Source organism: Dermacentor albipictus, chromosome 4 (assembly GCF_038994185.2).
Source record: "Dermacentor albipictus isolate Rhodes 1998 colony chromosome 4, USDA_Dalb.pri_finalv2, whole genome shotgun sequence".
In the NCBI taxonomy this organism is placed as follows: Eukaryota; Metazoa; Arthropoda; class Arachnida; order Ixodida; family Ixodidae; genus Dermacentor; species Dermacentor albipictus.
The window spans coordinates 38,153,198-38,180,979 of record NC_091824.1 but is presented as its reverse complement, the minus strand read 5'-3'; the positions used below and the strand labels follow the sequence as shown (position 1 = coordinate 38,180,979).

Sequence of the window (27,782 nt, the reverse complement as noted above, 5' to 3'; positions counted from 1 at the left end):
CAGATACAGACTTTTTGAAGCAGCAACCCAAGGAGTTTTATAAGACGGGAATCACGCAACTCGTTAATCAATAGGACAAATGTCTAAATTCTCATGAAGACTACTTTTAAATAAAGTACCCCGTTGTTGGCTCATTCATTTGACTTGCCCTCATATATCTTGCAGAACTCCTACTTTCTATACGTGCTCTCTGTCGCGACTATAACTTCTGTGCAATTACTCACGATACACGACAAGGGACAGCTACTCCTGCGTAATACATTGGAACAAACGACAGCGTCATTGAGATTTTTCACTGGCCATTGCATATATACAAGAATGTAAGCACGGTTCTTGAATGACAAAGTTTCATTAACATATTTGTCCTCAACTTGTTCCAGTTCATTGCCTTTTAATTTTTCATATAAGCGGCATGCACTGCTTTCCTGGTTTCGAACTGATATAGTTCTAAAGTTTGTGTGATATTTTCTTTACTTAATAAATAGACAAAAAACATGGAAGCATTGACGTCAGTTATGCTGGGCACAATTTTTGGCACATACGAGTATAATATTTTATGAAAAAATACATATTTTACTTGTATTTACAGTGCGTAGCTTTCAAGAATTCGTTTGCAGCATCTTTGGCAATGACAATGCAGTTATTATTCATGTATTTGATCCCTCGATAAATTGTTTAAGAGGAAGCTTTAGCTCGGGCCCAATCCGACGCGGCCTATTCAAATACTTGTAAAACGCAGAAACGCTTTTCTGAGATAATCCTGCTAATCGCTTTTATTGAAATTGGTTGCATTTGAGAGAGAAAGTCAAGTCCTAGTGTCTGTTGGAAACAGAACTTTGATTTAGGGCCTGAATTTTGTTTAAGATATTTTGGAAAATTCGAAAGTTTGAAAAAATAGAAGCACAACGTTTACAAACTAATAGCTATGCATGAAGAACAGATATTGTGGTTCTGTAAACGGCATTTATTATAACAGTCAAAGCGGAAAAGTTTGCTGTGTCAATTTGTATGTTACGTGAATTGGTTATGTTGTGTACAAGGGTTCTGCAAAAGCCGTATTTGCACAATACTAAATTTTTTTAGATTCATGTGTAACATATCTATTTTGTCCGCTGTAGATGTACTATTAGATGCAATTCACAGAATTGTGATATCATTTTTCATTGTTGAGTCACGGAGTCTTAAACTTGATAGTTTCGTTTCCTGAAAATTTTCAATTTTGGCCAATTTTTAATAAATAATTGACCACCTAAATAAAAACTTCGAAGCCAGTAGTCACTAGAATGAAACTTTTTCTTTTAAATGCAACAAACCTCCTCAAATTTGGTGAAGTGGTTGCAGGGAAAAACGAATTACCCTTCTACATGTACTTAAATAGGAGCACCCGAGCTAAAGCTTCCTCTTAAGGAGGAGGCTGAGCTGCAACGTGCAGCTACACACACACACACACACACACACACACACACACACACACACACACACACACACACACACACACACACAAACACACACGCACGCACACCCACACGCGCACACACACACACACTGGGCCAGGAATCACCACCATCATATTATTAGCACATTTGATGGCAGCAGTCATGGAGGGTTGCATCGCTGGTAGACATGCAGAATAAAAAAAATTAGAAGTGTACTGGACCATTTTCTAGTACACTCAAGTTGGACGACCACGACATCAGACAGCTAGCCTCAGCAAGTTAGCCTCCTCCGACACCACCCCTCCCTCTCTTCAGGGCCCATCTGCACGTTGACAATAGGGAAATAGGCCCCACAATGGTTGCCAAACTTCTAAGGAATAGTTTGGTTTGTGGTAGCGTTCAGTGAAACCTTTGTTGGAAGTGTCCTTTGCCACCTGCCCTCCTATCCCGCTGCACATTCAGCAGCTAGAAATCACCGTTTCCATATCATGTGGTGAAGCTTATTTCCCATGAGCATTTCCTTCATGTTCTTTTATGACTCAGCCTTGACATTGCCACTTAATGCTCCCTCCCATTTCTTTTTCTTCCTCCATGATGGTAAAGGACTGAGAGATAGCACTCTCACTCGGTATTTGTGGCTGCCATGTTGAGAAATTTATATTTTTTGTAACAGCCAAGAATGAAGATAATAAAGGAAACGGGTGAAAAGTCGAGGCTCCTTATAGTGAATGTTAATATGTTATGATGGGAAAGCTGAACTTTTGCCTTATCGAAGACACCGAGCCTGTTTTTTGTTTTTTTCCTCTCTCAGCTACTCTCAGAGGTTGTGCTTACCTGCTCCCGTTATGCAGAGAGGTTGCTGCCAGTTAATGCACAATTATTTATGAATCATAGGACCAACATGACCTTTGGCAATCTGACAACTCAGTGAACTAACTCACCGGGCTACTACAAAAAGATTTTACCTCCTCCGCCTCAAGCTCAATGAAAGTCTAGTGAAAATTCCTTTTACGATCATATTTTACAAACCTGAAAAACCCATAGCTCTATCTAGAACAGGCACATGGACACAGCAGAATGTCTAAGGCAAATCACTTCTACAGAGGCATGCAAGGTGGAGAAAAGTTCAGTAATGAGAAAAATTGTCACCCACCCAACTGTAGCATGAAGCTCCAAAGGAAACATACGAGCTTCTCAGCAAGGAAGGTTCACAGAAGAAAAGAAAATTGCCCTGATTCCAGAGGAGGGCGAATCTTTCATTAGCAAAGCTTCCATCCTAAGAACCCCTTATGAGTTCCCTTTATAGCTTCGTGCTACAATCGGGTAGATGAATTTTTTTCCCTTTCAGGCAGTTCATAGAATGACATGAGTAGAAAAGTCACCTCTCTAGATGGGTCAGTTAAAAACGTCTTTTGGTTGCCTAAACACAAAGAAATAACATCACATGGAGCTTGTTGTGCTGATTATTTATTCTGGATTGCAGCATCTTGTTGCCACACTTCAAAATTCTACCACCAGAAGTACCAATTCACGTAAAAATGGACCATCTGGCTAGAAGCGAGGGATGAAATTTATTGCTCATCAATTTTGGTTTAAATTTAAGGAAAAAGAAAACTAAAAAGAATGCCTGCTAATGTAAACACTTGGTCTGAGGAGGTCCTACACTTCCCTGCACAAAAAAAAGTAAGAAAGTGCTGGCTACACTTGCAAGTTCTACACTTGCAAGTTCTACACTTGCAAGTTCTACACTTGCAAGTTCTACACTTGCAAGTTCTGCAACCGCTGCCAGATGTGATGATGGCTTAACACAAAGCACCAGAATGTACAAGACCATACCTGTTTATTTCAACACTTTTTTTCCTGTCAAATACAAAAAGGAATGGTGGCCCTCCAATGAAGGCTGAAGCTTTAACAAAGGTGACACCAAGAAAAATGGAGCGCACATTTCGCACACACTGTTTGGTAGTACAATCTAGTCACTGCTTTAATAGTGGTACACACAAGACTTATTTGTCATAAATTAAATAAAAATTCATTCATACGTTGCACAATCTTAACGTAAACGTTTCGAAATAAATAAGTACCTAAGCACTTGCGAACAACTATGCCAGAAGACCAGGAGAAAAAAAAAATGCCACTGGCACATATGTCGAAATGTGAAATTCGCACCATGAAACAAATGCAGATATGAGTGGCCTTGGAAATGGCGGCAATGACGACGAATGTCACAGCTCGTCGCTTGCCTTCTTGCTTTGAGCCTGCAGAGCGGGACAGATGGAAGAGTGTCATTTTGCAACATTGAAAATTCAAAGTGCAACAACATGCAGTGAGGGACTAGTTGGTTGAATTCACAGTGATAATGCGAGCAACCGAGCTTGCAGCCATCATCGTTACCACTTGCGTTCCATCTCCTTTGGTGTTCGTCCGCGTACTGTCCACAGCTGTGCTGCCTCCACAGCAATAATTGTCATCAGCTTGTTCTATGCACAAAGCAGGACAGGAGCCTCTTCACCCCCGTCTTGTGCCAGCTAGCTCTATCTGCATAACCTTGCTGATCCTGTCACACCACCTAACCTTCTGCCACCATCAATGGGGCTTGTTACTTTAATCATTAATGAACCATCAGCTCTATGCACTACGCCTAACGCCACTCTTCCTCTTGATCTCCACTGGAATGTTGGCCACCCTGTGTGCTCTTTATCACTTAGTGCCATCTTCCCATCTTAATGCTTCACTTATTGTCGTCTCCATTGTTCTTTATGCAGTACTTAGCTCAAGCTCCTTTATCAACCCACAAGTTTCAATGCCCTAAGTTAGTAATGGCAGCATACATTTCTTAAGTACTTCTCTTCCCAAGGATATTGGTAAGCTGTCATTCAGGAATTTAGAACGCCTGTCACCACACTAAAATTAAGTTAAATTCTGGAGTTTTAAGAGCTGAACCCACAGTCTGATCATAAGGCACGCTGTAGTGGGGGACTTCAGGTCAATTTTGACCACCTGCGGTTCTTTAACATGCACCCAAGTTTAGGTACACAGGAGTTTCAGTATTTCACTCCCATCAAAATGCAGCCGCCAAGATCAAACCCATAATGTCTAGCTCTGCAGTGCAACGCCATAGCTATTCGGCTATGGCAGCAGGTCCTGTCATCACACTCCAAACAAATAAACATAGGTTGAAACCAATAGTTTGTTGCAATTACATGTTGAACATGTTGTGTGACTGACAACAAATATGGCAAGATGGGCACAATATTCAGCAGCTACACATCAAGGGTAAACAGTTGCCAAAAAAGCTTCTGTTGCCTCCTTGCAGGCTTATACTGGTCCCTCAGGTGCAATAACACTGCACAGAAAGTGGAGATCGGGACTGGCTGCAAAAGAAGACTTATTTCCTGTAAAAGAAAAATTGTGCACCCAGATAACTCTCTTTCATGGGCAATCATTGCTCAAACCGCGTCCAAACAGCAATGTCGTAATGCAGAGCCTAACAAGTGCTGGAAATGGTTTCTGGTAGGTCATGTTCCAAATTTAAAACTGACTGGGCACCGGCGTGCTAGAACATGGGAGTGCATCTTCTCATTGCAATGCACATGACCGTGAACTGAGCTTGGCTGGATTCATCAGGCTAAAGCCAAGTGTTGAAACAGACGAGCCGTCTAATGTCATTCAAGATGTGCCGTTTTCATGGCAACCCTATTGGTCAGCGTTAGCATATTTTCAAGCTCAAACAGCCATAGTAACTCTTTGCTAGTCAACGCTCCTGCTTTTGTGTACTTGTCTGTCATATTGAGTGTGCTGTTAACGATGCTCATTGGCAAACTGTGCCTTGTAACCATGATTCATAAGCATACCTGCCAACCTGCGAACCTTAAAATTTGTGATAATTCCACAGATGGAAGGGAAGGGCAGGGAGGTTAGCATGCATACTTAAGAACTTTGCCATGAGTACACAGCTTTTGTGGCATACATACAAAGATCATTAAGAATGATTCAGCTTTAGACGTAGCAAAGCAGCAGCAGCAGCAAACTTGGCACAACTAAGACTAACATTTTTTTAGATCATGGATACTTCTTCAGTGACTTTGCTGTCACCGATTGAATAAACTTGCTAGAACTAAGAAGCCTTCCAGTACACAGCGTCTTCTGTTGGCGCACAAACGCGACGACACAATCACAATTGATCTTTCGCAGGCATATTTCGGAATCACCTTTAAAGCTTCAAAACTCTTTTATATTCAGCATTTATTTTTTTCTTAAAATGCGACATAAAAATCGTGAAATGCGCCTGAAGTCATAAACTTTAGAAAAGTTCAGGACAGTTTGCAGGTATGTTCCGAAGTGCTAAGCTCCAGGCCTCAGTAGACATCCCATTTGTGTTCTCATTTTTCCATATTTTCGGCCTGTTTCCATTCTGAATCAACAGTGATCAGCACCAACTGGCCTGACAAGTCATTAAACATGAGCAGAATGCGCATTTCAGAGTACCACAATCTGGCTTGCCATTTCTGCAGGTCTCTGCTCAATATGGCACAGTAACATTGACAATCTTACACCCGTGTTTCCATTCTCGGAGATTTTTGCTTTTACAGCTGCAAAATGGCATACTTAGCAGGTGTGCTTTCAGTGGATTTTGAATGTAGTTTTGGTTCTTGTTTTTTATCTCACAGATTGTTCGGTACATTCTAGCCAATTTTGATTGTCTTTAATTGAACATTTACTGAAAAGAAATGGCAACACTGACCTGCAGTGCCTGTCTTCTGTAATGACAGATGTTACAATAAAATGTTGGCTCTCAATACTTGTTGCAGCCAGTCACCCATAGAATACCATAATTTACATGTCTTAGATGTCCCTTCCTGCTATTTGTAGCATCAGAAGCCCAATTAATTAATACTTAGTACCTTGAGGCACCAATTTTTTTCCTGTTCATTGAAAATTTATTTCACCACACATTTTTTGCACCTTCGGAATCATTAAAAGTGTGCAGCTTCAGAACATACTAAGAATTTTAAGTTCTTCAGTAAGTTATGCCAAGTTAATAAAAAATGTGTACTTCATGCAAGATTTCTCAACAGGAATGTCAAACATGTTAACGTCAAATATCTCATTTAGTGAGCCAGTAAAGCATACATCCAGCCACTTAAAAAAGCTGCCTGATGTAAAATATTACAAAAAACAATAAAAGAAGTGAATCCGCTACACGACAACATGCTGACGTCTAAAGAAAACATCCTACCATCTACCTTCCGGCTAGTTATACTAAAACACCTTATCCATATTATTGAAATTCGCAAGCAGGTGCAATCAAAAGCAGTTGAAGATGTATGAAACACTTCCAATTATAATTATTGTTTAATTAACTTTTGCTGTTGATGGAGTGTCTTGATGTTCACAATTGTGTACACAGTGCCTCAAGGGGTTAAGATGCTTAAGGGCATGACATGGTCACCCAAGAATTTGTGGTTTTCCGCGAGAAACTGTAGCAGAGGGTTTATTATGGCTATACACGCATAAAAACTGGGCAGTAAAAGCACATTTCTGTCCAAAATATGAGCTAGAACTTGCTGCTCTAAGCCCTGCCCTCCGGAGCTTACCGCCATATTGCCAAGCCATGTGTGACATCATGCACTGCATGGAACCGAGCCATTGTCTGCTACAAAATCGGCCACCGCGCCAAGTGAGGTCAGGGCATAGCTGCCGTTTCTTGCCATATTTGCTACAGATGCCGCGTGCAATGTTTTCGACACTGCCAACTTCATGTGATTAAGCAAGGTAGGAATCTTTGAGCAGGACATGCAGCGATGGCGTAAGATACGCAGCGCATTTTGACTTCAACCTCACCGCCACCAGCTCAAGTGATAAAACATGGCCGCCGAGATTCATGCGTGCCGGCTGGCTTGTGCAAATCTCAGAGGCCATGGATGAAAACCGCGTAGTAAACGTGGTCAACATATATGGCGACACTGGTGTTGCGCTAAATGCTGCAGATGCCTTCACGCGCTCTTGGTATTTCATGCATTCAGCACTGCTTAGCCATCCGTTCACGGGAGGCGAAGTCTGGTGCTACTTCGCACAACGCAAATTGTTACACACGTAGATTGTTTGCTGGCATGCATTTCACTAGGATCCATACTCAAAAAAACTATAATGTTGTCAAGCTGCCACGTGTTCTCACCAGTTATTTTTTTTTTTCCCACTGTAGTTGTGTGCAGCATATGTAAACAAATGCCCGTGCACGTGTCTGCAACGCAAGGGTTTGGCGCGATGTACGCTTTGGCTGAACCTTCACTTGAACTTGCTTTATTGCATCCGATATCTACAAAACAAATAGCAAGGCTAATGCTTGGCCGGGGCGGTGCCTGCCGTATGGGTCGGCACTTGAACATGGTCGGCATTGCGTCTGGCCACAGCCTCAGCTTTTTCATGGGTATATCAAATTCGTCGAGCAGTCGCAAATCAACGTCGTAGCTGCCTAGCGTTCGTAGAACAAAACAAAATCATCAGATAATTGCCAGTCCTTCCTGCCCCCATTATCTTCCAAGCCTCAAGTTTGACCGGCTCCTTGGGGAACCTGAAGTACGATACAGAGCGCTCCTTGCTCCGTTCACTCTAGCACCCAACAGTGCTACATAGGTGCCGCGGCGGCGTTGTTTCAGTCGCTACAAATTGAACAATTCCAATGGCAAACTGGACAAAGCAGAAGTTTCCCGCATGCATGCACAGCTGACACACCAATTCTTCGTCAGAATATGCAATATACATGCTCGCTCGGCAGGCATGCAGCCTGTGACGTCACGGCTCAGGAGCATGCCAGTGTTGCCTCACTGTTATGCTGTTTGAGTGCAATATAAAAAATGCAATTACAAATTGCTAGCTGGCTCAAATGTGCTAAAATTTTGGCAGCGTGTTCTTGAACACACAAAAGATTATCTCACACAATACAGATTATGATCAAAAATTGGGTGGCATGACCCCTTTACAGCAAATAGGTATTTTATTTGCTGTAGTTTACATTCTGTCGCAAGAAGACTTCTGTAAATTTTCAGTGGATTTGCAAAACCCCGGAAATATGAATATATATTTAACAGCTTTTTGCAAATTTCAAATGCTTTAGTGGAACATGTGCAAAAAAAGAAAAAGAAAAATGGCAATGCAGTCTGACACCCAACATTGCGAGAAAGTCAGACCAAAGTAGCTTGCACTTTTAATGAGAATCTACAATTAGTAGCATCACATTAGAGGGTGCAAAATTTCGATGCTATTTCTTTGTTTTGCAACATTCTTGAGTTCCGAGATCAAGTCCAGTTCGGCATATATATATATCTCCGTTCTTAAGGGAAGCTTCGGAATATTGTATATATTCGATTCGCTATTCTTGCCATAGAAATAAACTCAACTTCATCATTGTTATTTCAGATGGAGTACAGTAGCACTACTTCTTTTTTTTTATATGCTTATACTTCTCATTGATAAGATCTATTACATCTTGAAGTTCCTGGGAAAACAGAAAAAAAGATATGATTTGGTAGAACCAACATTTACTTTTAGGGTTACTTACAAAAACTGGTAAACACAACAGTAAATTACTGAAGGTGCATATTGCCATATGTGTAGAAACACAGAATATGCAACTGCAGGCCAGAGCTTACATAACCGAAATCGCCAAAATTTGCACAGAGACCTCCCAAGAGTCACTGAGAGAGAAGGAGCATTTCACCAAGCTGAAAAGTTTCCCTTTCCTAGTGAACCAGCTGATAGTTCTGACTAGAAAATGTTAGTAGTTCTGAAGGAACAGGAGGACTAACAAGGCCAGCTTGCAGCTAATAAAACAGGCTCCCAAGTTGATAACAGGGACAGAACATTTACTTAGACAACCAATGTAGGGGTCGGCACAGGTTCCCAAGTACAGCTGGAAATTCTGGGACAAGTCCTGACTTTAGAAGATACTGATAATGGTTGCAGCAAACAATAAATACCTAAAAAATAGTTTCCGTGGGTTACCAACGACACTGTGGTCTTGAATTTACATTGAGCCTTATGTCTTTACACAGGTGAGTGCTACAACCGTCAAGATTTTCCAATAAGCGTCTTGCCATTTTGCAAGACAAATAGGTCACAGGAAGACTGGAAATTTCAGTGGCCAACTGTAGGCATACAAGGGGACCAACATTTCGACAAGAGACCTTTCTTCGTCACATTGTATCCAGGTTGAAGCTGTCCTTGTTTGGCCAGTTCTGCTTGCTAGTTAACATACATTCATGGCAGATAGCGCAAACAAAAATCAATGCTAAGCTTACAGACTAGCTTATGTTACTGCTAATGAGAAATGCTTTAACAATTTCCTTAGCATCGGTATCTGTTAGCATAACGAAACAGAGTGCCCTGAAACACTGCCATGCAGCCACATTTTGAGCAGTGCGCTGACAAATGCAAATTAGGTATGCCTTTTAAACTACTATTACGGTAGACTTCCGTTAATTAGACCTCGGTTAATTAGAGTCCTTCCTTATTTCAAGCACACATTAAAGTCCCGGCGAGAAACCATGCACTGCTATGGAAGAAAAAGTTATTTAGTTTGAACACGAATGCATGCCGTTTTGGTTCATTTGACCTCCAACGATCCCAACTGGTGCCGCTCATGCATGCAGTGGTTACTAAAAACTTGAAAACAGAAGAAATTTTGCCGATGGTGCTACTGCTTCTTTAGGCGATGATGGTGACAGCAGCAACTTGTCCTGCAGTGGTGGCGACGACTCGCCCTGTTGGCAATCTCTCTTTTGAGGATTTTGTCAGTGCCAATGACAGGGTTGAAATCTACGAGTGTCTGACCTACTATGAATTGTACATTTATTGTAATACTGTACTGAAGTAGCCTGTCGATGACAGACTACTTCGAGCAACAATTTTAAAAAATGATCTCATTTCTTTCATTTTGCTGCCGTTCGCTAATTCGTCCTTTCGGATAATTCAACCAAACCTTGCAGTACCGCAATGGTCGAATTAATGGCAGGCTCCTGCAGGCACTGCAGTAGCCTTGACAAGTGTCTTTGTAATTTGACTAACCATGTAACATTGAGGTACGTTGGTACCTGTCTCACCTCTTCAGGGGGCTAAAAGATATGTTGCCAGCAGTGGGATTTGAACCAGGGTCCTATAGTCCAACAGCTGAATGCTCTGCCACAGATGCAGGCATCGAATGAGTGAACAACTAAAGTTTGCCACACTCCCAACCTTTTCGTAGCCCGCACTACGAGACGGCTTGTGTGTATGCGACAGTGTATAGTGACTATCTGCTTACAAAAGCAAGAGTTTGCTTGAGGCACACCAGTTTCCCCCATGGATTTGACAGAAGGACTTAGCGCTGCTGAGAAGAAGGTGCAGAAGTAGTGCACCGAGCAAGCGAGGCTTAAGTATGCCATTAAACAAGGGGTAGAGTGAGAGCGTGTCCCGGATAATCTGTTCTGTTCGTGCTACTACTCCCACCGCGAGCGTCAACCAACTGGCCCAGTCTTCTACCCTGCTGCTATCCAACAGAGACACCTGTACACAATGTGCCTTTCACCCACTAGTAAAATCTTTGCATCCATGACGACTGAGGGTGACGTTCTTTCGCATATGGTCCTACTGAATATGCAGTAGCGCAGGCAGAAAGAACTATCTTAAAAATTGGGAGACTGACATGTTTTTCAGCATTTTCGCAACCTGTTTACATGCCCTGGAGGGCTGTTGTCACCAGGCCACCCGTAGGCTAATTGTCATTTGCACAACATCATAGGCACAGATGGCAGCAGTACTCTTAGCAACGTGTTGAACTTCAGTCCAACCACACTGCGTTAGAAACACTTATATTACATGTGCGTTCTTGTCAAATGAATAAAAGAAAAAACGCCAACACGTGCCCATGAATGTTGGTGTCGCCGACCTTTGCACCAGCAACTAAGCAAAATCTTATTATTTCAATTAATAGCTATTCGCACTCTAATTGAGCTCAGCACCACAAAATGGCACTACCAGTGCTGCCACTGACATCTTTGCCTCCAGTGTTGTCACTCCATCAACAGAAACTAAATTGTGGGACTCAACATGTCGAAACTGCCCAGCTGGTTATAAGGAATGCAAGAGGAACGCACTGGTTTTATTTTTATAAGCTGGAGTTCTTTTAATGCACGCTGAGAGCACCATACACGATCACTAATGCTGTTAGGCACGAGCTAGTTGGTTGCTAGATACTTGGTACATGTTGCCAACCTAAAATGAAACAGGACACCAAGAGAGGACGCAGACAACACAAACACTGCAATACAACTGAGGTTTACGTAACATGAGGCCACACAAGGCAATAACCATCAAACACAGGATAGCTATCATGCACGCATGCCACTAATTCTCTGAAAATCTTTCTTTCTTTTTTGATATACCAACAGAAGCAGTGCTAATGCTGCTATCACTGTCAGTTTTGATGCCAAATGCTTCCTGTCAGAATACAGTCATAGTGGCTGGGAATCAAACCAGTGGCCTCATTCCCAGCAGCACGACACCACAGCTCCTAAGCACAAGACCACGAGGTTGTAAACAGCAATGTGCACACGAACAGGCCAAATGTGTCTACTGAAAGGCAGCAGCAGCTGCACTCTTGCACAAGCAGCTTTCTCGAGTGACCGCTTTCGGAGATGATCGCTCCCGTGAGGTATTGCGTGACCTGGCATTGGACATGTCGGTGCACACAGCTGGCAGTACTTCTGGCAGTGTGCCAAGCTTGCTAGCTTTGTACAGTGCCAGAAACGCTGTCAGCCGTATATACTTCCGACACTTCTGGTGCCTAATCATGTGAAATCTCGTGAGAGTGATCGTTCCTCTGAAAGTGATCACTTGAGAATGCAGCCCCAGCATTCGAACTGCTTGTTCAGGCAACAACGTCAGCACAAGCCTTTGGACTATGCAGAACCAGATTTAATTAAGTTCTGTGGTTTTAAGTGCCAAAACCACGATACAGTTATGAAGCATGCTCAAGTGGAGGTCTCCGAATTTCGACTACCTTGAATTCTCTAGCGTGCACTTAAACAAGTCTAAGTATACGAGTGGTTTTGTATGTTGCCCCCATCTAAATGTGGCCACAGCAGGCAAAATCGAACCTGCGACCTCAAGATCACCGGCACAATGCCTTAGCCACTAAACTACTGCAGTCAGTAAATTTTTAGATTGAGCTGGCTTTTTGTAGCGTAGTCTGTATGATTTAATTTCATGGCCATTCTTAACAAAGATGTTTCATATATTTGCAATGCAAAGAAATGCAGCAGCACTTTAAGCTTACCTTGTCACCGGCATTCTTTCCATAATATGGCTTATTTTCAATCGTGATTGTTTCCAGCTGATCCTGCTGAATTAAATAATCTTTTGCCTCCCATGCCTGTGAACCATCCCTAAATGTGAACAGGGCTCGGTTGTCATTGAGGATGTACCTGAAAAGGCAAAACACATGTCCCTGTTAATGAGCACATTGACCACATTGAGATCCAAAACCAACAAAAATATTAATGTGATTAGAATTCTTTGGGAACTTCTAGTTTGTCGCATGCATTTAAGGAGCGCTGAAACCCTTTTCCAACTAAGTAATCATAGAATGGCCTCACTACTAAAGGACATCATCTCACGAATTTCATGCCGCAAAATTTTTTCGAATCTTTCAACCATAACTGCAGTTATTGCGCCACTACCCAACTTTCTCTCTCTTTTCATCTCCGCCAGCAGCTGGAAGCTACGCAGTGTAGAAGCCAAAAGGGCAAAGCCCCAGCTATAAGTACAATGTTGCGGCAGCAAAAGGGCTTGCCATGGCACTCCATGGCAGCCACAGTAGACTATGCTGTGCAGCACACCGCTACAATAACTTTGCACTGCTCGCAGCTGACGCAGCTACGCACAGCGCAAAGAAGACGTTACTTTCCTGTCTTTTTGAGATCGCAGACGTACAATTTCTATTTATTTAGCTCAAAATTAGCAATAATGTATTACTTAGAAGGCTCTCATGCTCACAAAATCAGCCAACAGCGTTGGTGTGCCAGCTGCTTTCGATGACACTACATGATGACATTGCAGAAGTGAGAGCAAGTGATTTTCCACTGTGTTTGACAGTAAGTTGTAAATTTCCTGCTGATTGCAGTGCAGTAATGTTTGGCTCACCTGTGCACAGCAGCAATGTTTCCTTCGGCAATGTTTCCTTACTATGTTCACAAAAACGTTCAGGGCCCTTCACACATTCGGTGACCCAAGTTGTCTACTAGCTCAGGCCACTAGGTATGTGCTGGCTGCCGTCTTGCTGAGCAGACAACGTGGGTCCCTGGGTATGTGGTCGACCAGACAACTTCGGCACTGCGAATGTGACATCGGTCTGTGCCCATTCTGGGCCAATCAATCAGAATGAATAGTGCCCCATCTGCAACAGATACCTCCGCTACAGCCAGTTGACGGATAGCCATTGCAATGAACTTGCAGCCAGGATATTAGGGATGGTGAGGATTTCTACGGAGTTTCAACGGGAGTGCAGTGATTACAGCAAGATATAGTGTGTCGTGGTATCATTTGCTGCCGTCGTCATACCATTGTCATCGCTGCTGGCTACAACAGTCTTACAAGGTTGACCAGCAGCAGACATAGTATGAACAGACACCCGATATAGTACTTATTCAGACAGCCCACAGCAGCAGGTGACGCACTTGAGCATGGATGAGAGCTCCAATGACAACAAGCATGCCATTATTGTCATGCCGTCATCATTACGTCACCTTTATAGCATTGTGATTATTTCTTCATTGTCATTGTCATATTTCCGCCGCCTTCACTCTGTCACTGTAAATTCGTTGCCACACTGTTCATTTTCTTCACATCGTTATCGTCACGCCATTGTTGTCTTTGCGTCATTGTTAGAGTCGCCGTCATACCATTGTTTCATCACCATCATTTTGTCAATGCTCCATCACCGTCATCTTGTCGTAGTGATTCCACTGTCTGTCACTCACGCTTTGTCATCTTTCCAGCATTGTCCAATCATTGTTGACATACCACAGTAATCTTTTTAGAATCATCATCCTATTGTCATTGCAGCTCTGTCATCCCACTATCATCACACCACTGGCATCACGTCCCACCATCGTCCTATCATCTTTGTCACTCCAGCATTGTCATCTCACGATTGTCACATTATCATCATTCTACTGTCATCATGCCACCGTCATCGGGCCACTATGGTCGTTCCAACTTTGTTACTTCATTGTCATACCGCTGGCATCATTTCAGCACTGACATCACATTGTCAACATGCCATCATCATTAATTTATCGTCATAACACTATTGTCACTGTAACGTCATCCTTCCGCTGTGGTCGTTCCATCTTAGTCATTCCTCCATCGTCATACTATTGGCATCATTCCAGCATCATGCCGCCGTCATCGTCACTCCAACGTTCTCTCCCATGATCACTATACTTGTCGTCGTCATGCTGCCATGTTCCGTCGATCGCTGTTATTTTGTAGTAGTGATGCCAGTGTCATCATGCTGTTGTCGTCAATGCATCATCATCATACAGTCATCTTCATGTCGTCGTGGTCGTTTCATCGTTGCCATGCATGGCACGTGTATGACTGAGTGCAATAAGTTTATGCAGAGTAAGGCAGTTCCCAGGGAAATGTGTCCAAACTGGGCCCTGTAATCTCTACTTGCGAATTGTCACTAACCAGAAACAACGTTCTTCACCAACACCAATGAAAGCTTCGCTTAAATCGATTCCCACAGCCCATGGGATTCACATAAATTTTTGTCCAGTCTGATGTGCACCATGGAGGTGATACATCTGCAACACCAGTGGTGGCGCTATTTGCATTATGGTTCAGCTCAGGCAGTCAGGTACTCCCAGCGAGGCACAGCTCTATACAAGGTGGCCACAGTCTAGCAAAATTTTGAACACAAGTCAAAGGTAGGAATGAAACCCCACCACAAGAAATAAAACGAGGAAAAATGAAGAAGCTTGAGCTCTCATAAGAGATGCATGTTCATAATCCATCATCAAATAAATCCTTGGGTTCGAAACATCGAATGTTTTCAAGCTTTACAGCAGAATATTGGTGATCCTTGTAAAAACTGCTGAAGCTGTCAAAGCACCGAATTTTTTGCTTCACTCCAATGGCAAGGTTTCTGCAACTGTTCTGAAATATACACACCTGTACCTAACGTAACAATATTACTTCATTGTTAACCACTCCTGCCCTGGCTGCCATGAGTCAGCTGGTAGTATTGCACAAATAAGAAATAAATAAAATTTAGTGATTGTTGATAACCTACCAATCCATCAGGTTTAACGTCCCAAAACAGCACATAGCAGAAAATTTTGGATCATTTTAAACAACATGAATTTCTTTAAGTACATATAGCCACCGTCATTAAGCACCTTATTGCTTCTCCTGTTTGGAGTGCTGGAGATTTCTGGTCGACACCATTAATACATTAGCTTAATGCGTCTTCCTTCCAGAGCAACCAATCTTTGCTCCTTACAGCCCGTGTTTGCTCAGTTAAGCTGTTATAGATGTGCCTTCACAGTTCGGGTAAAGCCTGATGGTGGTTGTACAGTACAGAAGCATTTTTACATTCTGCCCCAAATAGAATGCAGCTGTCACCAATAGGAATTGAACATGCGACTTCACGATAGCAGCAGTACACCAAGCCACTGTAACAAAAACCAGTAAATGGGCGACAGGTGAACAACAGTCAGCATGGTTTTTCTTTGGCTTAGGGATCTGGAGCTGGCCAGAGAACCGTATGCCTAGGTCATTTTGTCATGACATGCAGACATGCTGGCTGGCATTTCTTTTCAAAATTACAAATATTTGTGGACCCTGAGTAGCAAGTTAAAACACATGAAGAAAACGATCAAGCCAGGCAAGGCATAAGGGTAAATAACTGTCATTTTTAACTGAAGAGCAGAATAATATAGAAAATTAAAGCAGACCAAAAGGCAATTTGCCGAAGGTGGGATCTGAACCCACATTTTCCTCATTAAATGTGCACACTCAATGTGGAATGTTCCTTTCTGCAGTACCACAGAAAAATGTGAACAGAGTTGTACTGTACATGAAGCTCAAATCATTAAAGCAATGTAGCCATGAAGATTGTGATCCGTAAAATGGACAAATGCTTTTGCAGACAAATAGCATGTACACTTGAAGTACTGTGGGTCTGATGTAGAAATGTGTAATCACAGCTCCACCCACACACAGACACAAAAACCTCCATTATTGAGTATTTGAGAAAATTTTCTTAGTCACTGAAGGACCTTTCATATGTTCTTTCTATACGGAGGAAAACTTGCAGGACTAATAGCAATGGAAAAAAAAGAAAAAAAAAGAGAAAGCTTCAAGCTCGGGCTCCAATAACTTTTCAATATTTTAAACAGCACATACATTTAGCATGCAGCCTTCTACCACTTGTCTCATTTTCTCGTTTTCTGGCAACATATATGTAAGCGTAAAAAAGCAATTACTTTTGTATTACCAGACACAATGGGCATGAAGAATAACAGGAACAGAGGGGCTCGACTTTTATTAATGATAAACATATGCAGCTAGCAAACAATAAAGCCGAATTTACACCTCATCTATAATTGCCTCCAGAAGTCATTAAAAAAGAACGGTTAATTGACACTGTGCTTTCCTTGGCAGATTACTGACATTATTCACAAAACACGCAAGTCAGTTGGTGGCTAAGGCATTAGTGCCCTTGTGTTTTTTCAAATGCCCATTAACAACTTAGTGGCTTGATTTCTAGCTCAAGAAACTTTGTACAGTAGAACATTGTTACTTATACAAAAGGTACCTTCACAATTCACATCAACATAAGCTGGCAGCAGGCAGCCTTACCTGTCTACGTTAATATGGTTATTCATCAAGCTCGTTTGCCATATACTCGTTATCTCTTCAGTTTCTTCTTTTGTTGGCTTCCCTAGAACATAAGAATACGAAGCAAAACAAGTGAACTCAAGGCAGGTGCAGGCAAACTTACTGAAATTAATTGAATTTTTTAAAATTTTGGACATGCAGGATAAGCAATTTCGACTAGGGACCATGCAAAGAGTGAAGAAACGGAAAACCATAGGCACAACATTAGAGGGCCTGCTATTTCGGCCTGCTGATGTGCCAATGGTACAGGTTACGCAGCACACAGCAGACAGGGACAACAGCAAGAAACAAGATACACACATGACGCTACGTATCATTTGTTGTATATGCTATGTGGTTTGATTCCTGCTATTGTCCTGGTACGTCACACACTACGTAATTTGTAGTGATTGAGGGCCATACGTAATTTGTAGTGATTGAGGGCCATTAGGACAGGCTTTTATCTTCCAGTGGAGAGAAATAGGCCAATGACAATGATGAATTGAAGGGTAAGGCACATTTAACCCCAACCTTTTTTTTTCTTCTCTTACATATGTAACGTTCTTCTAAGGTCGCAAGGCTGAATACCACATTTCGCAACTCCAATGTGGAGTTGGCCACAAAATTTGCAGGACACAGGATTTGCAAAAAAGCTAATTCTCGCGAAGTCCAGGCACAAAGCCTCAAATTCAGTTTCAACATGCAGTAGGTGGTGCAACCTACAGAGTTATCAAATTAAAGGCATCTTGCCTAAACAGAGTGAAAATTCAGTCTTACCGTGGAACATGTGTCCCATAAACTTTGTGGTCAGTTGTACTATCAGCTGACCTGCATCACTAGGCAGGCTCTCATAGCGTGTAGTTGATACTTGGTCACAGCTGTTGCAATGAAAACTGATCCTGCATGCCACACTTTGTGACAGAACAACAGTACAGCTTGCAATTTTAGGTTGACCACGACTGTGGAACTCATTGTAACAATGTATAATTCTGCATATAATCACTTAGCTCAGCTTCTGTTTTAATTACATTCTTAAGAATCACTTTAACAAGTGGCTCATTACAGCAATGCAGTTTGGAGCTTCTTCCTGTACATCTGCTAACCATGCACTGTACCAGATTTGAGACTAATAAACTGAAACATAGCTACAGCCTATCACTGTTAAACTCAGCTGCAAGAACAATCTAATCTCACATTTAAAAAAATTAAATTATGGGGTTTCACGTGCCAGAACCATGCTTATGACGCACGCCATAGTGGGGGACTCCGGAAATTTGTACCACCAGGGGTTCTTTAATGTGCACCTAAACCTAAGTACACAGGCGCCTCACATTTAAAGAAGCATTGACTATCATTACTTGAATGTTTTGAAGGTTTGAATGTTGAAGGTAATTGAAGGTTCTTTTTGTACCTAACAGAGCATAACATTGATATTCAGTGGATATGCTTATCACACCTACATACCTACAGAATAACTCCTGATGCAACAACTCACTGGAGGAGCTAACTGTTCACATTTTCATGTTTTCTTTCACAATACCATTCCCTTAATGACTGGCTGAATGGGTATTAAAGTCCCAAAGCAATGCAGGAGGTTTAAGATATGCTTTAGTGGAAAGCTCAAATTAGTGTGCACCTGAAGCTTGGTATGCAAGCATTTTTTGCAGTGCACCCACATACGAATATGCCCTGCACAACTGGGAATCAAACCTGGAACCTTCCGCTCATTAGCAGGAGCCTTAGCTCCTCAATAATTGTGGCAAGTTTAATAAACCATAATGAAGTTAAAAGCAGCAAACTAAAAGTGACATTCTGGACTCATGCCTACAGTGTAAGTAGCAATCAGCAAATCATATGGCAAGCTTTCAAAAGTTTCTTTCCTTTTCGCAGGAAGAACACAACAGTCCTGGGAATACGAAGGAATGGTCTCAGAAAAGTAAGCCCTCGAACACACACAAACTACAGCCTAAGCTGAACATGACAAGTATCTGCACCATGCATCCTCGTTACAAATTCTTAAAAAAAAAAAAGCTTTTCATTGCAAGGGGTAGATAACAATTATGTTTGACAGACTGGCAAAGTTAATGGCACTTTTCATGTCATAAAATGTCAAGTTAAGGATATCTGTTGGCAATGCAGAAAGTTACCCAAGTTTCAATTTTCGAAATCAAGTACTCTTTATCAGTCAAATATGCAAGTAATGTTACTAGAAATTGCACATATTTTAAGTAAGCCTTGCTTTCACTGAAGTGTTGTCGTGTTCTAGATTAAAAAAGAAAAAGTAACAGTGCTGGAGTACTTCCTTTTGCAGTTATGATTACTTCTACTAAACGTATGTTTTTTTTTTTTCACCCAATTAAGCCACCAAACAACAATGTGAACAAGAGTGTACATCAACAGCGTACGGAGTTGTCCGAACTAAGCGCACACTCCCCCAATATGAAAGAGAACACTTCATGTGTGTTAAAACAGTAATTCTTGCACACACAAGTAAGAACCTCACTCACTGCTACTGGTTATGTTGTTCCTCTGTTAAAGAATCCTGCTCATTAAAGTTTTCCTCATCACAAGCACACACAAGGAGAATCACTGGCTTTAAACACACATCCAGTGTTCCCTTTCATATTGGCAGAGAGTGTATACCATTAGCGGCACAAATTTTTTGACGCCATTAATTCATGTGGCAACACACAAACTGCATTACTTTAGCCGGTAGCTGTTTGGACATGCCCTAGCAATTCCTTCTTTTGGCTCTTGTGTATGTACATCCAGAACTGGCAGTCTCGCACCGCCAACTTTACTTTTTGTAAAGAGAGCTTGGTTGGCCAAAAAGACAATTCTCAATGCGAGGCAATTTACGTTACAGTTAAACACTGATTTACCAAGTCACAAGATGCACAACTGAAAATAATTGGGCTAAAGACTGGCATCTGCAGAAACGTGCACACAGTGTGCAATGATGTTGGTCATTCTATCGGGGCATGTTACATGCAACACTGCAGGGCTACGCTAACGGCAATTGCGTAATGACTGTTAGTAGCCTAGACTTCACATAGTCACTTTTACATGAAATTTTCATAGTGACTAAATATTTTCAGTGTGCACTTTCTTGCCAAAATGATAGTGTATTCCTTTGAACAGTCGAGTCATATGTATCTTATATGTATGATGAATGGAGCTAAACGTTATGTATTATGTCCACATTGAAAGGCAAATATATTTCGATAGATACAATTTCTAGGAACGCTGATAGTTTATGTGTGTGTGTGTGTGTGCACGTGTGTGGAGCAGGCCACAACCTGGGTCATTGAAGTCACCGTCAAATACTCACCTAGGAGGGTTATAAACGTCATAAGCATTCTGCCTTTCTTTGACGCCCTCAGTATGTTTTCCGGATTTGAAGCGTCCATCTTGCTCATATCAATCTTAGGAGCCGGCCGCATGTACTCTGGGAGTTCGTCAGGCTCTAGCGGCTCTTCGTCTTCCTACAGATAAAAGAAAATGCAAATAGGAGTCAATTACACGCAAAACGACGAAAGCGTTGAAGCGCTTGCCTCCCACTGTTCGTAAAGTCTTTCCAAGTCGGCGTCATTGAAGTCGCGTACGTCTTTCCTGGCCCAATCTGGTTTCGCGCTTTCCTTCGATTTCTTCGCCGTCGACATCGCGAACAGAACAGCAAAGGCTGCAGCGAACAGTAGCTGCCTCATTTTAGCTTCACTCAACGACGCACCGAAGGTGTCACGACTTCTCGGATGTGTATGAACTCATGCCACGAAAGTCTAAGCGCAGCTTCGCAAACTCGCTGCTACTCCGTTCAAATTTGCGGAACAGCACGGAAAAAGAGCGTCAGCGTAAACGCCGGAAAGTGCCGGAAACACGACAGACGAATAAACCGGACGCTTAAAACATTCTCAGTAGCAGAACTCTGAACGTATTTCAAATCCACAGTCCAAAACCAACACTCAGACAAAAGTTGACTGTTTACAGATCGTCCTGCCACCTACAATAGAATAATGAATGATCACAGTGGTTGTGGGCGCCACAAAGCAAAGTACTGCGAATACTCTTCAATTACTTTTGCCATAGATAGCGCAATCATCGAAAAACCTTCAAAAATGCAGTCAAAAGTGCATGCTTTTTCAAAAGCCGCAATGATGCATTGGTCGCAATCACAATCATGCGCTACATAATTGTACTTATTATTTGCGGCATACGATGGAGGAAAGGCACACATAGTTTTACGGATTTTGCATACGCGGGTCGCGTAATACGATTCGCTTTATCATGGGAATCTGACCACTATACTGTTTTAAGAGGATGGGGGGGGGGGTATCAAAAGGTTTCTATATACACAGAAAATCTATTTTTACTATTTTGTTTGTCTAGTACGCTGCAGTAGGACTGCGCCTGGATGTCCTGTGATTCTGTTCTGTTCTCTCTATGGTGACAGCTAGTGCGCTAAAAAAATTCCTTTGTGTCTTCTAGAAGTATCAATTTATTGCAAATAGCTTGACAGAAAAACGTTGCGGGCATGTTTCCCTTTTCAGTGGACACCTGAACCATGCAGGACCATGGAAGAAAGATACACACCAGTATAGTTACAGTAAATGTTCAGAAAACATTAGAGGATAATCAGAGCGACATACCCTTCAGTTACAGAATCCGTGCTCTTCAAATTTATTTCAACGTTGCATTAAAGTGAAACCACAAGAGAAACGTACTTTCTCGTCTTGGATATCTCAAGCAAGTTTATTAAAATTACACTGGACATTTCGTCACTGCCCCATATATTGTTTTTGCAACTGGGCGTTCTGCGCAAATTTAATCCCGTAGTACGAACGTGACTTTATCCGCGCACCCTAGCTCGTGCGCAGCGCGTTTCGCGTGTGTGGACAAACGACCAGACACCACAACGCGCCAAAAGCATGGCCTCCGAGATTTCAATGCTACAATATCTGACGCCATGCAAAACTTGAGAGTTGTCGTTGCTTTATTACATCAAACGCGACAACACCTGTTGAACTTGTCGTTGGACTGCCCTAACTAAAATTAGAATACTCGCATATCGCTTCTATGATAAGCAGGCCACGGCGCAACGTTACACAGGAGCACGGTGAAAGACAACTCACAGGAGAAAAGCTTGTCCTTGACCCCTTGCTGCCTTGCACTTAGAACGGACGTCGTCGCGCGGAAAAACGAACTGTAAATTTTCCCTAGAGCGTTTTCTGATGCATGTTTCTAGGGACATCTCGGAACCGGACGTTGGCAACTTCGCCGGCAATCTGCCGTAAACAGCACGGAGCACGTTACTTATGACGTTGCATTGGGTGTTGCTTCTATGGTTGCATCGTGATTGCTGCTTGGTGAGCGCTGGGTCTTTTGTTTGTAGGGAAGTTCCGCCTGCACCCCAGGCAGCACCTGACACCGAGCGCTGAAGTGTCGCTGGAAGAAGTCGCAGCGCGTCGTTCGTAAGCTCGTAAGTATTGCTGCAAGGGGGCCACCTGCGCGCTCTTTCGTGTTTAGAGTTCCCGCTACTCTAAACACGAAACTTATGTGCGAAGCTTCTGTGCGAAACTTCTGTGCGCTACTCTCTCGCAGATTTGAAGCACTCTTCATCATCGAGCCTGATGTTGGATCGTGGGTCAAATGCTTCTGGATTTTTACCCCGTAGCGCTCACTGTACTGTTTGTCAGTGAAACGCTAGGAAGCGCCGCTGACAGCGATGGGATCATCACGTTTCCCGTGCGGCCTGCCGTGCGTCCGATCAACTTTACGAGCATCGAAGGCAAACCCATCGAAGGGGCCGCTGCGGAGGGCTTCATCGCGAAAGTTTACCTCGGAACGCCTCCACAACAGGTGTGCTTACATTATTATTCATATTGATCATGACAGCCAGCAAAAGTTGTGGTTTGTCGATGTATGCTGCTTACAGTGGTACTCGGAGGACTTGAAGAATTACGCAGCCTCATCTGTAATACCATATTTGAACTTTTCTGTGTTGGCGCTGACTTTATCCATCTTGACTCTTTGCGTCTTTCAGATAAATTTATACGTAGATACAGGGAGCAGTGACATAGCAGTTGCAGCATCTGATGACAACAACTTGACCACATACTTCTTTAGAAACAGGTGGGTTGTTAGAAATCCTTTGAAACTGATGCGCGCAGGCTTTTTAAACCACCTCATTTGTACACAAGCCAGTAAGAAACAGTAACAGCGGAAAGTGTTAATTTTTCTTTTCACTGTTTGACACATGCATCTTTATTTCAGGTCAGCAACTTACACGTCGGGTACAGAAGATGTGTCGAAGAAGTTCGTTACAGGCGGATACAATGGAACTGTTGGCAGTGACATATTGCGAGACATGGTGACGTCATCACTTAGGGTCCCACTTATTGCCATAGCTTCCTCGGAAGACATGTTCCCAGCACATGCACAACGACAGGGCCTATGGGGCCTAGCCTTCCCACACCTCACCAGGGTGAGCTCTTTTCTTGTAATAATGTGGACTGTAGATATGATAGAGAGTTTTCACGTGACATCACGGAGGCAACTTCTCACCATGTGTTCTCATGGTGAGAACACATGGCTTTGCATCACCGCCTCTTCTCACCAATACCTTAATATTGTGGCCAGGGTGACGTCAGTACATCAAATTATTGTGCTTGTATCGTTTTCCTTTTTGATGGTTACCGTTTTTCAGAGGATTATCACTGTTATCGATTTGTTGCTCAGTGCAAGGTGCTGCTCACATTCTGCGCACATTCGTGACCAAGAAATAGTGCACCACACGTGAAAGGAATTTATATAGGTATGCATCATGTAATTCAGTGTCAAATTGTCTCATACTTTGTCATTAAATACAATATATTGTTACGTGTAGCTGTAGCCCAATGCTATATACATTTATTCAGAGGAAGCCAATGGAAGGCCACAATGGCGACGCTATATCAAGCGGGTCCACATCGTCTTCCTCCTCTTCAGTGCAGCCACACTGTGGTGGCTGTTTTGTAGCAATATTTATTACATGGTAGGCATTGTAGATCTGAACCTGTCTACTACTGAACGAACAGAATGACACGTCCCTGTCACCAGCGGCCATAGCTCACCACCTGTGTTGGCGAGCAAAACATAGTACGCTACATATTGGAAGCACGAAGATGCACAAATAATACGGCATTTCACATTACAGTGGACTTTTTTTAAACGCAACCTCAAGGGACCAGGGAAATTCGTTCCATCTATCAGGAGTTCCATTTACTGAGAGACGAGGCTGAATACAGTTCCACGAATACAAAACCAACCAACCATGAGGATGGTGTTCCCTTTTAGAGGCACTTCCGTTTAAGCTATTTCCGTTTATTGAAATTTTTCCGTTTATTCGTTTCCGTTTATCGAAGTTGTAATATATGAAGTAGCTGTTCCATAGAAAATGTCGCAGATCAACAGCAACTACTCTGAAAAACGCTCGGAAGGAGACTTGTATGGCATCACTACCTGTGTAGCTTTCACGGTGTTGCCCACTATGTATGAAGTCACATCTAATCTGTATAACTAGAAACGAAGTTGCTACCAGGTGCCCAGCTACCAGAGAGCAGGTTTAGAGGGACCCTGAAACAATTTTGACAATGTTATACAAACATACCGAGTCATTAGGGTAAGTGCTTCTGATCATTAAATGGCACACTTAAGCACTCCGTGTGCAGCATGTAATTATTAAAATGTATTAAAAATGTGCATTGCTACCTATTGCAGCGGCACTACTCCCCTGAGTTTTCAGCTGCCTCATTACAATCTATGTAGCTGGTGCAGTTGGGCAAGCTATCCGATTGGCAACTTGGGTTGTGTCATCGATAATTGTAGCGGGTAGCTCTTAAAAAACGCCCGTTCCTGCAGTGAGCATAAGTGTAACTGAGCGAAGGATGAAAGAGCTAATGCAGAGCGCAGTGGGTAATGAAAGATGCGAGGAGGATAACAGAGGAGGAGGATATGGCAGAAGCATGAGAAGAAAAGCGTAGTGCAGCAACGATGGCTACAAGATGGCGCCAGAGTAGCGCACATTGTCTGGGAGGTCCGTCTGCAGTGGCTGCTGTGAATCCTGCCCAAGCGTCACCCACACGCTGCCTCTTGCGATCTCCACATAAGCGAGGCAGTCGCTCCATTTGCGACGCGCCACACGACACAGATGGTCTGCGCCCGGCCAGTATATCACGAAATGAAAACATGTATAGAGCTGCATTCAAATTTCGCGTTAGGGAGTATCATAATTGTTGGTGAATTTTTCCAAGTTTATAATGAACAAATGTTGTTCATAATAGTTTGAATGTTGGTTAATTTGTTTCAATAAAAATCTAACAAAAAGAGACTACACATCAACAATTTATGATTACACTGAAGTACTTCCGGCAGGCAGCCGGCGTCTGCTTGCGTTACAATGTGCTCCATGTTGATGCAAGCTGCACAGTCAGTGTTCGTCTCAAGATTTCTTTTCGCAAGGACCATGAATGTCCCTTGTTGCGTTTTGGGCAGCAAACCTAGCAATTGGGGACATGTCAAGTTGTGACACTGTGTTTCTCTGCTAGGCAACAGGCTGGTGGAGTGGCTGCAGCGAATCGAGCCGTCAGTGTCCGATAGGTGCCAGGATTTACATGTTTGCGACCGGCATGTCACACCGGAGGATCGCTACCACGATATAGAGCTTTAGTGTGAATGCAGGCGAACTGCAGGCATATGCAGGTGGCCTAGGCATTTTGCCAGATGGGCAGAGGCACAAATGTGAGTGGCCTGCAGGGTGCAGCCACGTGGTGGCACAGAGCTCAACCAGATAAACATAGAGACTGTATAGCAGTAAGCAAGTGTATTTTACTTTGCTGCTGGTGTAAATTTTCGGCGGAAGCCTAATCGTGAGCATGTCTTTTAAATGTTTAGAATGTTTTACACTTGGTTACAGCAATAGTATTAGCTCTGTGTTTAGCTGGTCAAACTCTGCGCCACCAGGTGGCTGCATTGTGCAGGTCGCTGAGGCTGCTCAAATTTATGCTAAAGCCCCATCATCACAGCGGTAGTAGTGTGGAGGGGCTTTAGTTTACACCTTGCCCGGCTTGCCTGCAGTTACCAGAATACCGGATACGCTCGGTGTTGCAACAGAACACTGGTAATGTGCGCTGCTTAGATAGCTCTCGCAGTGAATCGATGGCCAGGTGGCTAGTAGAGAGGTTGAAGAGGCTTCGTGCGCTGGCTCCAAGACACTGGAAGCAATAACCACAACTTCGCATCATGACGCAGAGCCAGTAAAGGTGGAGCTCAGCACCGATCACTCATTCAACGAGTTGAGGAGAAAAAGCGTGGCTAGGGAGTTGGGTAACTTGTATTCGTCCGTAGTCCTCTTGATATGAGACGCCTCACTTAAAATTGTGGTGCAGTTGTTTAACTGTAGCTGTGCCCTATGCATCTACAAAATCTGTCCAAACCGTTTCAGGGGGACCCTTTAACTTTACATATCATCTACCATACCATACATATTATTGTTATGCCATTATTTAACCATGCATACCATTTACGTTGCTACGCTGAGTTTAGTACCACAGAATTCTGATTTAAAGGGCGCTTCACCAGGTTTGGCCATTTTAAACAGACACGTCGAGTGTATGCAGCTATCTGCGCCCACAAAAAACAGCCGCTGTTTCAAAGGAAACGCCGAGCGCCTTCCCGTTTGAGGAAGCTCTACTCCCCCTCAGAGAGTCAAGTTCACGTGCACAAGTGTGCCAATGTAAAACGCAGTGATAGCTACATCACTCACCATGACAACGCGACTGCATTTCATTATTCAGTGCAGAAGGCGCAACACCCTCATCTTCAAACTAGCAGCGTGACCATGATCCTACACGGTCTCGATCACATGGCTACTTGCATTGCTCTGAGAGCATCTGGGACAGGCTTTTGATGGCTCCAGTTGTGATGGCTCCAATTGCATTGCTGCAGACCAATTTTGCACTGCTAAAAACCAAGGGACGAGCCAGTTCAGAATCAGAAACAGTTTTTATTTTCCTCAAGGAAAAATGGACCCAAGACAAAAAGGTGCTCATTGAGCAGCTTGACGAGGCCTGGGGCCCTACAAGCAGGGGCAACAGCGGCAAAACAGCAGTGTATGTCATACACCCTTACGAGAAAAAAAAAGAGAGAGAGAGAGTGTATGATTCATTGATAAAACACTGATTGCACAGCGCAGGACATATGGGTTGGGCTACCACCTGCAGCAAGTTCTAATTTCGCCCACTTTCATTTTACTTTTCCTTATTATTTCTGCATTTCAATTACCCATAACATATTCGCCATGGTGGTGTAGTAGCTGGGGCATTGCACCGCTAAGCCCAAGGGTGCAGGATAAAATCTCGGCCCCTGTGGCCACATTTCGGTTGGGTT

The 27,782-nt window shown here is 43.0% G+C and overlaps 2 protein-coding genes across 4 annotated transcripts in view; one reads left to right on the top strand and one right to left on the bottom strand.

Moving 5' to 3' along the window:
• Window positions 1-3,259: 3,259 nt before the first annotated feature.
• Window positions 3,260-21,245, bottom strand: boca (LDLR chaperone boca). Of its 2 annotated transcripts, none has more exons than XM_065450189.2 (5): window positions 20,915-21,242; window positions 20,692-20,845; window positions 17,343-17,424; window positions 12,751-12,898; window positions 3,260-3,694 (listed from the first exon to the last, which is right to left on the bottom strand). In XM_065450189.2, the coding sequence occupies exons 1-5, from the start codon at window positions 21,065-21,067 to the stop codon at window positions 3,662-3,664; spliced, it is 570 nt and encodes a 189-aa protein (XP_065306261.1). In that variant the 5' UTR covers window positions 21,068-21,242; the 3' UTR covers window positions 3,260-3,661. The 2 variants fall into 2 exon arrangements, with proteins under 2 accessions (XP_065306261.1, XP_065306260.1); XM_065450188.2 differs by lacking the exon at window positions 3,260-3,694 and adding an exon at window positions 8,632-8,934 and having other exon boundaries at window positions 20,915-21,245.
• Window positions 21,246-22,535: 1,290 nt separating this feature from the next.
• The window catches only part of LOC135916734 (beta-secretase-like), a 48,136-nt gene continuing 42,889 nt past the window's right edge, over window positions 22,536-27,782 (top strand). Inside the window, exons 1-5 of one of the 2 annotated variants that reach the window (XM_065450185.2) lie at window positions 22,536-22,562; window positions 22,750-22,836; window positions 22,959-23,216; window positions 23,401-23,489; window positions 23,631-23,841. In XM_065450185.2, the coding sequence (XP_065306257.1) occupies window positions 23,007-23,216; window positions 23,401-23,489; window positions 23,631-23,841 (510 nt within the window). In that variant the 5' untranslated portion in view covers window positions 22,536-22,562; window positions 22,750-22,836; window positions 22,959-23,006. Of the gene's footprint in view, window positions 22,563-22,623; window positions 22,837-22,958; window positions 23,217-23,400; window positions 23,490-23,630; window positions 23,842-27,782 lie in introns of those variants that run through there. The other variant, XM_065450184.2, reaches the window with a different exon arrangement.

Excerpts from the sequence above, each read along its gene's own strand:
- boca (XM_065450188.2), bottom strand. The coding sequence starts at position 21,067 with ATGAGGCAGCTACTGTTCGCTGCAGCCTTTGCTGTTCTGTTCGCGATG. Across the intron at positions 17,425-20,691 it reads GACGTTTATAACCCTCCTAG|GGAAGCCAACAAAAGAAGAA; the intron begins GTGAGTATTTGA and ends CTTATGTTCTAG. Across the intron at positions 8,935-12,750 it reads GAAAGAATGCCGGTGACAAG|GAACTTCAAGATGTAATAGA; the intron begins GTAAGCTTAAAG and ends CTGTTTTCCCAG.